The sequence below is a fragment of the Dromiciops gliroides genome, chromosome 4 (genome assembly GCF_019393635.1).
Source record: "Dromiciops gliroides isolate mDroGli1 chromosome 4, mDroGli1.pri, whole genome shotgun sequence".
Taxonomy (NCBI): Eukaryota; Metazoa; Chordata; class Mammalia; order Microbiotheria; family Microbiotheriidae; genus Dromiciops; species Dromiciops gliroides.
Genome location: NC_057864.1, coordinates 76,404,414 through 76,417,141, shown reverse-complemented (window position 1 = coordinate 76,417,141; position 12,728 = coordinate 76,404,414). Strand labels below are relative to the sequence as shown.

Here is a 12,728-nt window from a genome sequence, read left to right as displayed (position 1 = left end):
CTTTAAGAGTTTTCCCTAAAGGGCAGCTAGGTGGGCACAGTGGATAGAGCACTGGCCCTGTAGTCATGAGGACCTGAGTTCAAATGTGGCCTCAGACACTTGGCATTTACTTGATGTGTGACCCTGAGCAAGTCACTTTACCCCCAACTGCCTCACCCCTCCTGAAAAAATTTTTTCCCTAATCCTGAAATCTCTTTCAATTTTCATCACTGGAAGACATACCCTGCTTTACCATAGTAGATACAGTGCTAACCTTGTAATCAGGAGAAAGTTGAATTCAAAATCTGCTGGTGACCCTTCCTAGTTGGGTCACCATAAGGACACTTTCAATTCTTTGAGCCTCTGTTTCCTCATCCATAAAATGGGGACAACTCTAGTACTTACCTTACCAAACTGTGTCAAGAATCAAATGAGATAATATATGCAAAGTACTTAAAATGCTAGTATGTGTCAGTTAACACAGTACGTGCTATCAAGTGCTGGGAGAAGATAAAACTACATGGAATCATCCTTACAGAAAACCAATATCCATCCCAACTAGATTTATTTACCCATTATTCTTTACCACTTTAAAAAATTTTCTTCTCCCATGACAAAGTTTCTTTCTTTCTTCCTACAAAGTCATACTCGGACAACACCAAGTGTATGAGGGGTTACAAATATTCAGACTTTATTATAAATAAAAATACTGTTTTATACATAAAAAACGCCAAGTGTTGCATTTTGTTCACCTCCCCAGACAGCAAGACTGCAGAGATTAAGGCGAGAAGCTCAAGTGAAGGCACGTAAAGAAGGCCACAATGGAGATCAAAAAGGAGCAAATTCCAGGCAAAGAACAGCTGTGTTCATACATTCCCCGGACAGCCACACTGTCAATGGCATTACACAAAGGACAGATAGTTCTACAATATAATGATGGCTGTGATGCAGGGGTATAATTGAAGAACTTTCTTATAAAGAATCTTTATTTAAAAAATAAAATTCTGTTCAAAACAAAACAAAATACCACCACAGAGCTGAGGAAAGGAAAAACAGAAAGCCAAAAGTCCCTGACCTTGGCCCAAGACTAGCTGGTGTGCACCTGGTAGAAGGGATGAGAGGAAATCGATGCTGGCAGATTCTCTTGTCCTTTCCTGCAGCCTTGACCAGGAGATGAGTGTTAAGATATGACCACCTTACTATAAAAGCTGGTCAAGAAATACTGATGTGAAAACTTGGCGTAAAAAAAAGCAACTGGTTTTATGGTAGCAAGAGGGGCCTGGGAGATGCGAAGGTGCCAAAGGGCAGAGGAATGCCAAGTCACAGAATTTTTGGTAAACTCTAGCATGCCCTAGGGGATAGTGAAGAGAGAGGCATAGTCAAAGACTAAGCATTCTCCCCCATCTACCCTCCTCTAGCACTGTCCCTGATGCCTTATGGAAATCTAACAATTAAGCTCTCACAATTTCACATGCACCCACACAGGGATGACATCCAAGAAATAAAGACTTCTACCTGGCCCCATAACGGTGCTGCAGAGCCCTAGAGCAGCACCCCCTAAGGCTCCCGCACACAAGTCATTCCAGCACTGCTATTACCTAACAGCCACAAAGGACTCTACAATCTGCAGGTAACCTGGGGCTGTGTCTGGGGGATGTCGGAGGGGCTCTTTTATCTATAGAGACTGTTCAGGTAAACAATTATCTACCAATACTAGGGACTACAAATACTGCAAACACAAGGCAATGGGTACAAAGGAGGGCAATGGAGGGGGAGAACCTAATCCAGAGGAATTATAAATGAAAGAAACAGTAAAAGACTTAAGGAAGCGTGATGCAAATTGTTGTGCTGGTTAAAAGGAAATATGGAGGGAAGAGGAGAACAGACACGGTCATTCTGGAAACAGGACCAAGTATATTTACATAAATTTCTTAATCTATAATTATGATAAACAAAACAAACAAAAAAACCATTCACACAAAAATATAAATTTGAAATAATTAATAGCACCAGTGTGTCAGATAATAGTTTCTTCCCCGCTACGCAAAGTACAAAGTTGCATAGTGTTAAAGGCTATATATGAATCTCAAAGGCAGGGAGTGGGGGTGTAAGAAGAGAGCCACTGGACTGTGATCTATGGAGAAAAATCACAGGGTTGAGGATACAAAGTTGAAAAGCTACTAGGAAACTCCATGTAAGGGCTTTCCCTCAACATAAGGGAGAGAGAGTTTGCAACATGTTAAAATGATGAGGTGGAGGCTTCTGGATGATGGTGGCCGCGGTGTGACATACTGAGTGCAACTGATAAGCCACCAAGGTCTTAGACACAAACAGGGGATTCTGGTGTGATTTTTGACAGTGGGAACACTGGGAGAAGACAGGACCAAAGGGTTTATTTAGTATTTCATCTCTCTCCAAAAGAATGTAAGGGAACTTCACATGCCAAGTAAGCAAAAAATTTTATCCTTTTCTAAGTGATATGAATAAAAAGAATTTTTTAAAACCAAGATCTTAGTGACCAATTATTCGCCTGATAATTTAACACTACCTCCAAAACTATTACATATCCAAAAAACTGCTAAGTATTGACCTGATTGTTTTTCTTTTCAAAAAGACTTTAGTGGTTATTTCATTCTTACATAAACCCTCTCTATATTAACTCCACATACAAGGATGCAAGTCTTTTGGTGAATGCAAAACAGATTCCTATCTTGCAAGCTGCCAGCCCAGAGAATTAGCTGACTACCCAAAGATTTGGGAAATGGTTTGCTTTTCAGGCCATGAGTGGCTTTTGAGGAAAACTTTAAGCCCACTTCTTCTGTCCTTGGGCCTGCTATACAACATTATAAATAACAGCATCTTTTTTTTAATCAGCAGGTGGCTCAGTGTATTGCACTCAGAACAGATGGTAAGACATTTGGTAGACTGCTACCAAAATTCTAACTGGACACTACTTTTGGCACAGGGATGTTGATTTCCTTTAAAATTCTGCTGAAAAAGGGGCAGGGCTCCAGAGAGGCACTGCTTTCCCTGGAGGTGAGGCTATTCCAGCCTTCCCATTGATACTTTAGTAGCCCCTCTTTTTCCTTCATAAAACAAATGAAGAGATCTGGCTAGGGCTGAGGAGGGTCTCTTAGGGGGCGCCTTGTTATACAATGGTTCACATACAGTTGCATTGGTACCACTGTACTGTCATCCAGGACACTTTGTGTCCTTGTGCAAATCAAGAGGGAGAGTGAAAGGTAGGTATGGTATTTGGGGTGGAAGAGAGAGACTTCATAAAAGAAAACCCTTTGATGCCCAAAGACAGAAGTTTAATTTGCCTCTCTTTGAACTTTGCAACTTTTCCTGGTTCATAAAGAACAGTGACTGAGAGCAGCAGAGAGTTGGAGTCTGAAGGTCATCTGCGTGTGAAGGCGCTGTGCAGCCTCCCCATCACTCCACCAGTCACTGCGGGAAGGCCACCCCCACCCTGCCCTGTTGACATGCCTTTAGGGCTTCTCAATGGAGGGGGTGTTGAAGCAACCCGCTGGCAAGCTCTTCTTGATGTCTTCTAGATTGCGAATGTCTTTCATGATTTCATCAATATCTCTGTTGTAGTCTTTAATGGCAGCCTCTTGTTTCTTGGCTTCATTTTCTAGATCAGATACTTTTCTGTCGAGATCACTGATCTTCATCTCATCTTTGGCTTTGTTCAGGGTGCCCTCGATCTCATTCAGCTTGTTCAGGTCTACAGTGTCCAGCTGCCCTATAGAGTAAGAAAGTACAGAGACAAAGAAGTCAATTCCAGGAAAAGACTTAGTTCTAAGGTGATACACACCTCCAGAAGCGCTTAACAAACTAAGTATGGCAGCTTTAACCAGGCAGAGAAGGAGCCCTGCAGAACGTGACTTCTAAATAACAGATACAGTACATGGGATATAAACAATGTATGCAAACTATAAACACATTTTGACCTTAATCCAGCTGGAATAATTCATAACATACAAGCTAACACTTGTTTGATTGTTTTTGTTCCCTTTTCTGTAAAATATTCTCTCACGGCAAATCGACAAGCATTATTAAGTGCTTATCCTATGCTAGGTTTATTGATAAGGCAACAGTGACCAAAAAAGGCTCTAATTTGGGGATACGTGTTCTGGACCTCAACCTTTACATGTGAATTTCAAAGGTCATTTAATTTCTACAATGGAAATACATAACATTGAATCGACTTTACTTTTGTGACTAGCTGATTATTTCAGTGGCATCCAGTGTAGCATGATAATTTTTAGTCTGTTGAGTATACTTTCAGAACTCCTCAGTCCCAAAAGATTTACTCAAGGCAGCGTAGATCAGTTCTTAAGATTGTAATATTTTAGGGGAACTGGAAGGAGGGGAAAATAAATTACCCCCTGCAAGAGATACCAGTCTAAGAATGCTCATGCATTTAGGTTTGGTTTAAAATGTATGGGAGAAAATTTTTGATGGGTTAGTTTTCCATAATAAGCTCAGAGAGAGTTTAAAAGATTTTTTTTATATTAGTGAAGCAGTGAAAACATAGTATAATGGAAGAGCCATTCCTCCTGCTGGCAAACTATTGACTTCAGCTGCCTGAAACAGACTCAAAACACTCCCTCCTTTAAGAAACTAGAAGATAAGAAATGAAGAGATGACGGAAGCTTAAAAACCTCTCCTTGCTGCAGAACTCCCTCACAGGTAGAACTCCTTTGTAATGACATAGTTTGGTAGTTTAATCGCTGAACCCACTTAGAGAGAGTCCAAGAAAGCTCTGCTTCATTATGAAGTTTGCTTCATCTCAAACAGTATTAAAAATGTTCCAGGATATTAAAGGTTTCCCACAAGCTCAACTTTCTTTTCTTTTGACATCAATTTTCATTTCCTTGTCTAAAATGTGTGTGTGAGCACCAAAAGGGATTCTGAACAAAGATGCCAGGTCTAGAACTTTTCTAAAGGGATTCTTTGATGGAGACTCTTCATCTTAAATAGATCATTCTATCCAGGATACTGACATCATTAACCAGTTAGGATAATTTGAGAAAGTTTCTATTTTAATATGGACTTTTAATAAAATATTCAGAATCACTGAATTTCTAAGTTGTGAAGGAACATTAGAGATGACCTAATCCCTAAGTGACTAAACCTCTTCTTTTATAAATAAGAAAACCTAGACTATCGAGTTTAAGTGACTTGATCAAGATCATACAATTAATTAGTAGCAAATCTGAAACTAGAACTTGGTTTCTTGACCAAGGGCATTCTAGGGCTCTTCTTACTGTACCAGAAATGTTGCACTGGCTCCAGTGATGAGGAGAAAGCACTAGCAATGTGAACTGGGTGCTGCCTTTGTTATTAAGAGGTTTGGCTCCAAGAAGGCATTTCATAAAATGCTGATTTAATAAGTAAGATTGGCAAGATACCTAGTTCCCAAAGGAAACAAGCCACCTTTACAGCATCCCTATCCACTCCTGACCTTCAAAGAAAGCTTCTTAGATGACTGACAGTCATGTCATGAGTCAATTCAAAGAAACAGAGTGAAACTGTGTAGGGGAGCTATTAATGAACTGTTTTAGGGCAACTTGATCAGATAAGCCTATATCACATAATCTGCTTTCTAAGTCAAAACCCCTGGATTCTAAAAGTGTTTTATGGTGTTTGAAATGGACACATTCCTATTACATACCAAGTTGTTCCAAGAGGTCATTGATGATGGTGAGAAGGCTACTAACAGAGTTCTTGGCCTTTCTTGCATTAATCTCTGCTTCCTGAGCAGCCTGTGAAGCCTGTAGAGAAAAAGTATGTGAAATATACAAATCAATAACAACAACAGGATTTAATCTCTGCTTTTTTTTCATTTCTCAGTGCAAAGAAAGACCTTACTTTCTGATTTTTACCCTTTCCTAGCTAATAAAATTCCAATTTCTCCCTTCAGGCTCCTTTCTAGATCTTTCAGTAAGGAGGTCTGAATCATTAAAAGCCATCCCACAGTAATACTACTAAATACAGAGTTCATATAATACACTCTCTTCAGTACCCTTTTAAAGATGAAGATGATCTTTCACAACATGACTGATGTGGAAATATGTTTAATGTGACTGTACATTTTTACATATATCAGGTTACTTACCATTCTGGGGATGGGGGAGGGAAGGAGAAAAATTTGCAACTCAAAATCTTATAGAAACAAATGTTGAAAACTATCTTTACATGTAACTGGAAAAAAATTAAATACTATTAAGAATGGAAAATTAAGAAAAAAATAAAGATGAAGATTAGTCCCATCTTTCATCTCCCTCAATACATAAAGATATTTGTAGCCTGTGGGGGGGAGTAAGAGAACGGTACTATTTTATTATTAAAACATGGAAAGGTTTACTATGAAACAAATTTTTTCAAGGACCTATATAGAAAAACAACTTTTGGACAAAGACATTCTGTAGGATTATCAAAGAAGTCATGGTGGCTAGAACTACACTGTTGTAACCCAAAGTATTTTCATAACTAAATAAATCTCTTTACCCACACCTCTAAAAAAAGTAAATTAAAATTAAATCATTCATGACAATACTGTTCAGATTCAGAATAAGCTCAAAGGTGAATTTATTAGGGAAAATTCCATGTAACTTGAATAAATACAATGTACATGAGTCACAGGAAACTGTGATCAAAGAGGAAGCCACAAAAAATATTAGAAAACAGATGGTTTCACTGATCCAAATAAATGTAGCAAGGATAGAAATGAGTGATTCTGAGATACCTGATGTGAGAGTTTGATGCTTCACAGTTTATATACTTTTTGCAGTGTTTTATCTGGAAATTTCTATCACCTAGTTCTTTTGCAGGGCTCCTAACATTTATTAGGGAATATGTTAAAAGGTTACATAACAGTATAATTCTAATTTCAATCTAGGATTGGCACAAGAAAATATCCAGAATAAGGAATTTACAAGGATATAGTTTTATCCCCTCCTCCAAGTTTCAGCAGCTTTCCTAAATCAAACTTAAGGTTTTTGAGCCTTTTAAATTTTGCTTGACTGGGGCAGGTAGGTGGCATAGTGGATAGAGCACCGGCCCTGGAGTCAAGAGGACCTGAGTTCAAATCCGGCCTCAGACACTTAACACTTACTAGCTGTGTGACCCTGGGCAAGTCACTTAACCCCAATTGCTTCACCCCAAATTTTTTTTTTTAATGTACTTGACTGTTAAATCTGAAGCTCTACTTATATTCTCTGTTATCCTTATGATGAACCCTAGCTCAAATAACCAATAATGCTTTTTAATGGTTCATTTTTGAAATTTTTATGTCTACAACTACTAAATTTTAATTAAATATGTGAAGGGAACTGTTTAACCTTCCCATTAGTAAATGAAAGCATATACAACTTCAAACAAACCTAATAAGACAGAGGTATCGAACTCAAAGGCAGTATAACTCCTGACGCCAGGAACCAGATTAAAATGTACTTAGGAAATGTTTAACAAAATAAATGAAAATACAACATAGATGATGTTATTTTTATTTTCTAAGTCAGTAAGTAGCCTGCATGGATCCATTCCTATTTGAATTTGACACCATTCTTCTAAGAGACTGAGAATTCTAATCCTTCTAAGGCAGAATATTTTGGGTTGGAGGATTTTTCAGATTTTTTCAGTTCATTAATTCCCTAATATAATGGGAAAAGACTACATAAACAAATTTAGCTACCCCATCTATGAGGTATTTTGCCACTAGAAAAAAGGCACTTTAAAAAAATTACCATCAGAGCAATGTTTCTGTATATCTGGGTGAATAGCTGAGAACACTGGGCACCCTGGCAGCAGTTTATTTCTGGAGACAGCCCTTTCTATATTTTCGCCATGACAATGGGGAAAACTACATATTGGCTTTCATTTTCAAGCTTCCAGTTTTTAAGGTCTATTTCCTCATGTGATATGACTTAGGTAATTAAAGTCCAATTCAGATCCTTACCAACATCTGTATATTTGAATAGGTATTTCTGAAAATCATTCTGACATTCTGAAACACTGTTCTCTGAGAGAGAGGAGAGATGGAGAGACAGAGGGAGGGAGGGAGAGGACATCTGAATTAGGGATAGCTGGAGCCTGCATTTATTCAATTGTTCTGAATTTCCCATTGCCACATTCCTCCAACATTCTCTGTCGACAAAAATCTTGGTGTTTTGTTCTGGGTTTTTAATGTGTTTGGGTAGATCTTACTAAAATACTCAAATGGATATGTCATCTCATCAATTTGGATACTGTCTCCAACTCATCCATGACTCCAAGATCTTTTTAGATCTTGTGTCTGGTATCCAATATATGAGCTATTCCTCCCCCCACCAGTTTTGCATTACTTACAATTTTGATAACTATACCATCTATAACTTTATCCAAGTCACTGACAAAAACACATACTAGAACAGAGCAAAAGACAGAAGAACCCTGTGACATTCCACTAAAAACTTCTCTCAGGGTTGGCAATAAATCTATCAGCATTTATTAAGTACCTTCTATAAGCCTGGAACTACAGTAGGCACAGAGGACACAATACAAAGAAAAACAGTTCCTAGTCATAAGGTGCTAAGAAGTCTAAGAGGAAAAATACAAGGGGTGTTTGGAGATGGAGGGCATAAGAAATTAAGGGGATCATGAGAGGACTCATGTAAATGGTGGGGATTTCTATTAAGTGGAGGTGGATAGACAGCACAAGACACAGAGATGGGAGATGGAGGATCGTGAAGAACACAGAAAGGGACATTTTAGCTGTATTGAACAATTGAGGGGGGGAGGCCTTACTAATAATTTATAAAAAAGGCTAAACGATAGGTTGGGGCCCAGGATGTGGAGGGTTTTAAAAACCAGACCAAGGAGTTTACCTTTAATCCTAGAGTCAATCAGTCAGATCTACACTTTGGTAGCAGAGTGGAGGACAGGCTGAGAATGAGGAGAAACTTGAACTAAGGAAACCCATGAGGAGAGACCGTGGAACAATCTAAGCCTGAACTAAAGTGGAGGCTATGAGAAGGGTCCAGGTGCAAGATAGAGATGTACAGGAAAAGACATGATTGCCCGTGTGGGGTGACAATTACTCCAGCACTCAACTCTTTGGGAAAAGTGGTCCGCCTGTCTATGAAGGGGATTGTGGAATTCTGATTTTCTTCATGCAGACAAAGCGAAAGTCTGTCAAATGCTTCGATGTGATCTAGCTACATGAGGCTCCTGACATATCCTAATGTAGCAGCTGAGCAGGTCAGACTGACCGCATTCTTAATGAGCTCACATGCTCATTCATAGTGACCACAGCTTCCACAAGCATCCCCAAACCACGCTGGTCTAGTGAGGCACTTCACAGGTCGCCTTTCCCTACCCTCTAATTTCACAGATGAGGAGACTGAGGCTCAAAAGGGATGAGGGGTGTCCCGAAGGTCCGTGGAACAGAGCCAGGGTTCAGACTCGAGTCACTTGCCCCAAATGCCCCTTTCCACTGGACCATGCTGCTTCTCAGCACTATACTTACTTCTCCAAGACAAAGGAAGACAAAACAAACAACAGCAACAACTACTCACAGAAAAAAAAACCCACAAGAAAAAATATCTTTGTTGCTGTTCCCAATCCAATGGGTTTTAGTAGGACGCTAGAGGTTCTCTGGAGAGCTGCTGTCTTTTACTCTTGGACAATGCTCTCGGTTACAAGAAACAATATCATGACACAGTATTTCTCTTTCACCACACTCCAAACATGTCCATTTAAGGCAGTTTAGTATCAATCTAAAATGATGGAGCAAAACAGCAGGTACAGCCAACTATCTCTCTTCAGAGGTGCTAACAAAGATCAGAGAATATGGTTCCAGATTTCAGTCTTTGGAAAGAGATTGGACTAAATGATTTCTAAGGTCCTTTCTATGTCTAATGTGCCTTAACTCTCAAGTTCTTTTGCTTGTTTGTTTGTGGGGCAATGAAGGTTAAGTGACTTTTTCCAGGGTCACACAGCTAGTAAGTGTCAAGTGTCTGAGGCCATATTTGAACTCAGGGCCTCCTGAATCCAGGGCCGGTGCTTTATCCACTGCGCCATTTAGCTGCCCCAACTCTCAAGTTCTTAAAAAAAAAAGTTACTTTCCTCACATAATTTAAATTTATGTTTCTCTTTAATCAATCTGAACTACATATACATATATATGTATGTTTATATATGTATATGTCTGTGTGTATAATATATAATGTGTGTATAAAACACATATACATATATACGCACATATGTATAGATACACACTATTTATAAAGTCAAACCCTTAAAATACACATTGCAAAGAAAGAATCAAATAGGATTTCTACTTGAGACAATGCATCTTTTTATGGAAAAGGAAAGCAAAAAGTAGAATACATAAGCAAAGCTGATTTGTTGCATTAACAGGCATAGTAATTCCCTCTTCTAGTCAACTAACTCCCACATAAAAATGTCTTTTTTTTCTAAGTAAGCAGTAGGACAGGAAAGGTCTTTTGAGCTCCCTTAAAGTGCCTATTTAGAAATAGACACATATTAGGATGATTTTTATCATCTAAATTCACATATTTAAGTCACCTCTTTGAGCCTGAATTACAATAAAGTCCTTCAAAAGCATAAACCTTGACTTTGACAGAACAAGAAGAATCTCTTCTTTCCTTTTTTGAGCTTTGTATACACAAGGCTTCTATTTATATGATGTTATAAGCTGTTTTACATCTGTATGCCATGTGAAGGGAAGAATCTTGAAGTTGTGGGATAGAATATTTACAAAGAAGAGAGACATCTTCAAAAATGTCACATTTGTGCCAGTTCTCCCTCCTCCCCCACCCCCCTAAGTACCCAGCTTTTGGAAGGAAGGGAGTAATAACTGGAGCTGTGCATCTCTTCACCAGAAACATCCACCAGGAAATGCTGAGACTGCCTGGCCCTTGGGACAGTGCTTGGAAGGGCAAAAGCCTGTACTATACTTGGTCTTCTGAGAAGCTCTTACTCTTATTGAGCATTCCCACCCTTCTCCATGGGGTGACCAGGTACAAAGACAACAAAAATTACTCACCATTCCAGCCATCATCATATCCTGGTCAGCATCATCTTGCTTTTTCTTCAGTTCCTTTTCTGCTTCTTGTAACTGTTTCAACATTTCATCCACCTCTTGATCCAAACTTGTAACATCTGCAAAAGTTCTCTCTGCCTCTGCTTTGGTATTGGTCGCATTCTAGGTGCAATACACAAATATTGCCCTTTTAATTTATTCTGTTCTAAGATGTTTGCCTTCTACTCTTCATGGGATAATTAAAGTGCATAATTTCTCCAAAATGTTTAGAGTATAATTTACTCATATTATCTTTTGCCCATGTTTTGGATTCTTTAAAGCCAGAGCTATACATACTGGATTTCCTAAGCGACTTGGGAGCAGTACATAAACCTCATTTCTGTTTCGCTACTTGCAGTAATGCCAATTACCAAATGCCAATCTCTGAATAATTCATCATCAGAGAAGCTGATCATAATACTATCTCCTAAGTATTCCACAAAAACCAAGGACCTGAATATTCAAGTGCCCTAAAATAACAATCAAATAATCACTTGCTGTAGAGCAACAGAATAAGCCACAATCCCAGTCAATTCTATTTCTTAGCTTTTACAATGATTTCCAAGAGAATGGAAGTTCCAGACAAAGAAACTTCAATAAAAATAAATCTCTTCAAGTTATGACCCCTGCCTTTGGCCCAGCTAGGACAACTGTATTTATTAAAACTGTACCTTATTAAGTATTAACTTGCTAGATAATGATGATAGCCAGCATTTACATAGAACTTTTAAAAGTGGGAAAAGTACTTTGTAAATATTATCTCATTTTATTCTCACAACAACCCTGGGAGGTAGGCAATATTATTGCTGATGAGGAAATTAGGGCAGACAGAGGTTAAGTGACTTGCCCAGGGTCACAAGGGTAAAATATATATAAAATTATTATTAGAAGCAAAGAAGTAATCATATATTTTTATTACTGGGGAAGAGAAAAAGAAGTGAACAGAAGAAAATTTTAAAAATCCCTTTGTTTGGAGAGGCTAACATACCCACCTTCTGCACAGCCCCTGCGATCTTCTCTGCCTCATGGGCCTTGTTTTTGGCTTCAGTGGCATCTGCGGCGGCGTTGCCAAGGGCCAGCTGTGCTTCTCGTGTCTTTTCATTGGCCTCAGCAATTGTCTGGTTGATGGCAGGGATCTTCTTTAGGGCCTCCTCTGCTGCTGTTTTGTTATCATTTACTCGTCTATCAAAATCTAAATAGACATTTAATAGTTACTAAGAATCAGGGAGGCAAACCCCATAAGCCAAGAAAACAAAGAACAAAGAACCAAAGGACAAACAGAACATAGACTACTAAAAGTCTAGGGAAGAGCAAGAGACATTCAAGCATCCCCTGATGGGCATGAAGTGTAGCCATCTGCCTCCTGCATCTCTTCTTCTTGAGTGAACATTTCTTACTTTTGCATTTTCTTATCTAAGAAAGGCAAGAGATAGTAAGTACTATGACCTAGAGCTGCAAACAGCTTTTAGCAGAAGGCAGGAGGGATAAGTAATCTTGCTTTGTGGACAGTCTTACTACTTCAGGATTATGGGGGGAACAGTATTTGGCAGAAGAAAATAAAAATGATAGTTTTCATGTATCAATACATGTCCAACATTAAGGCACATGAAGACAGTAAAGGACCCTGTAAAGGAATATCACAAATCTTTGTCCC

The 12,728-nt window shown here is 38.8% G+C and overlaps 1 protein-coding gene across 1 annotated transcript in view; it reads right to left on the bottom strand.

Annotated features, from left to right (window-relative positions):
* Positions 1–646: 646 nt before the first annotated feature.
* The window catches only part of LAMC1 (laminin subunit gamma 1), a 132,441-nt gene continuing 120,359 nt past the window's right edge, over positions 647–12,728 (bottom strand). Inside the window, exons 25-28 of the mRNA XM_044002551.1 lie at positions 12,067–12,266; positions 11,039–11,197; positions 5,663–5,762; positions 647–3,727 (exon numbers count right to left, since the gene is read on the bottom strand). Of these exons, the coding sequence (XP_043858486.1) occupies positions 3,471–3,727; positions 5,663–5,762; positions 11,039–11,197; positions 12,067–12,266 (716 nt within the window). The 3' untranslated portion in view covers positions 647–3,470. The remainder of the gene's footprint in view (positions 3,728–5,662; positions 5,763–11,038; positions 11,198–12,066; positions 12,267–12,728) is intronic.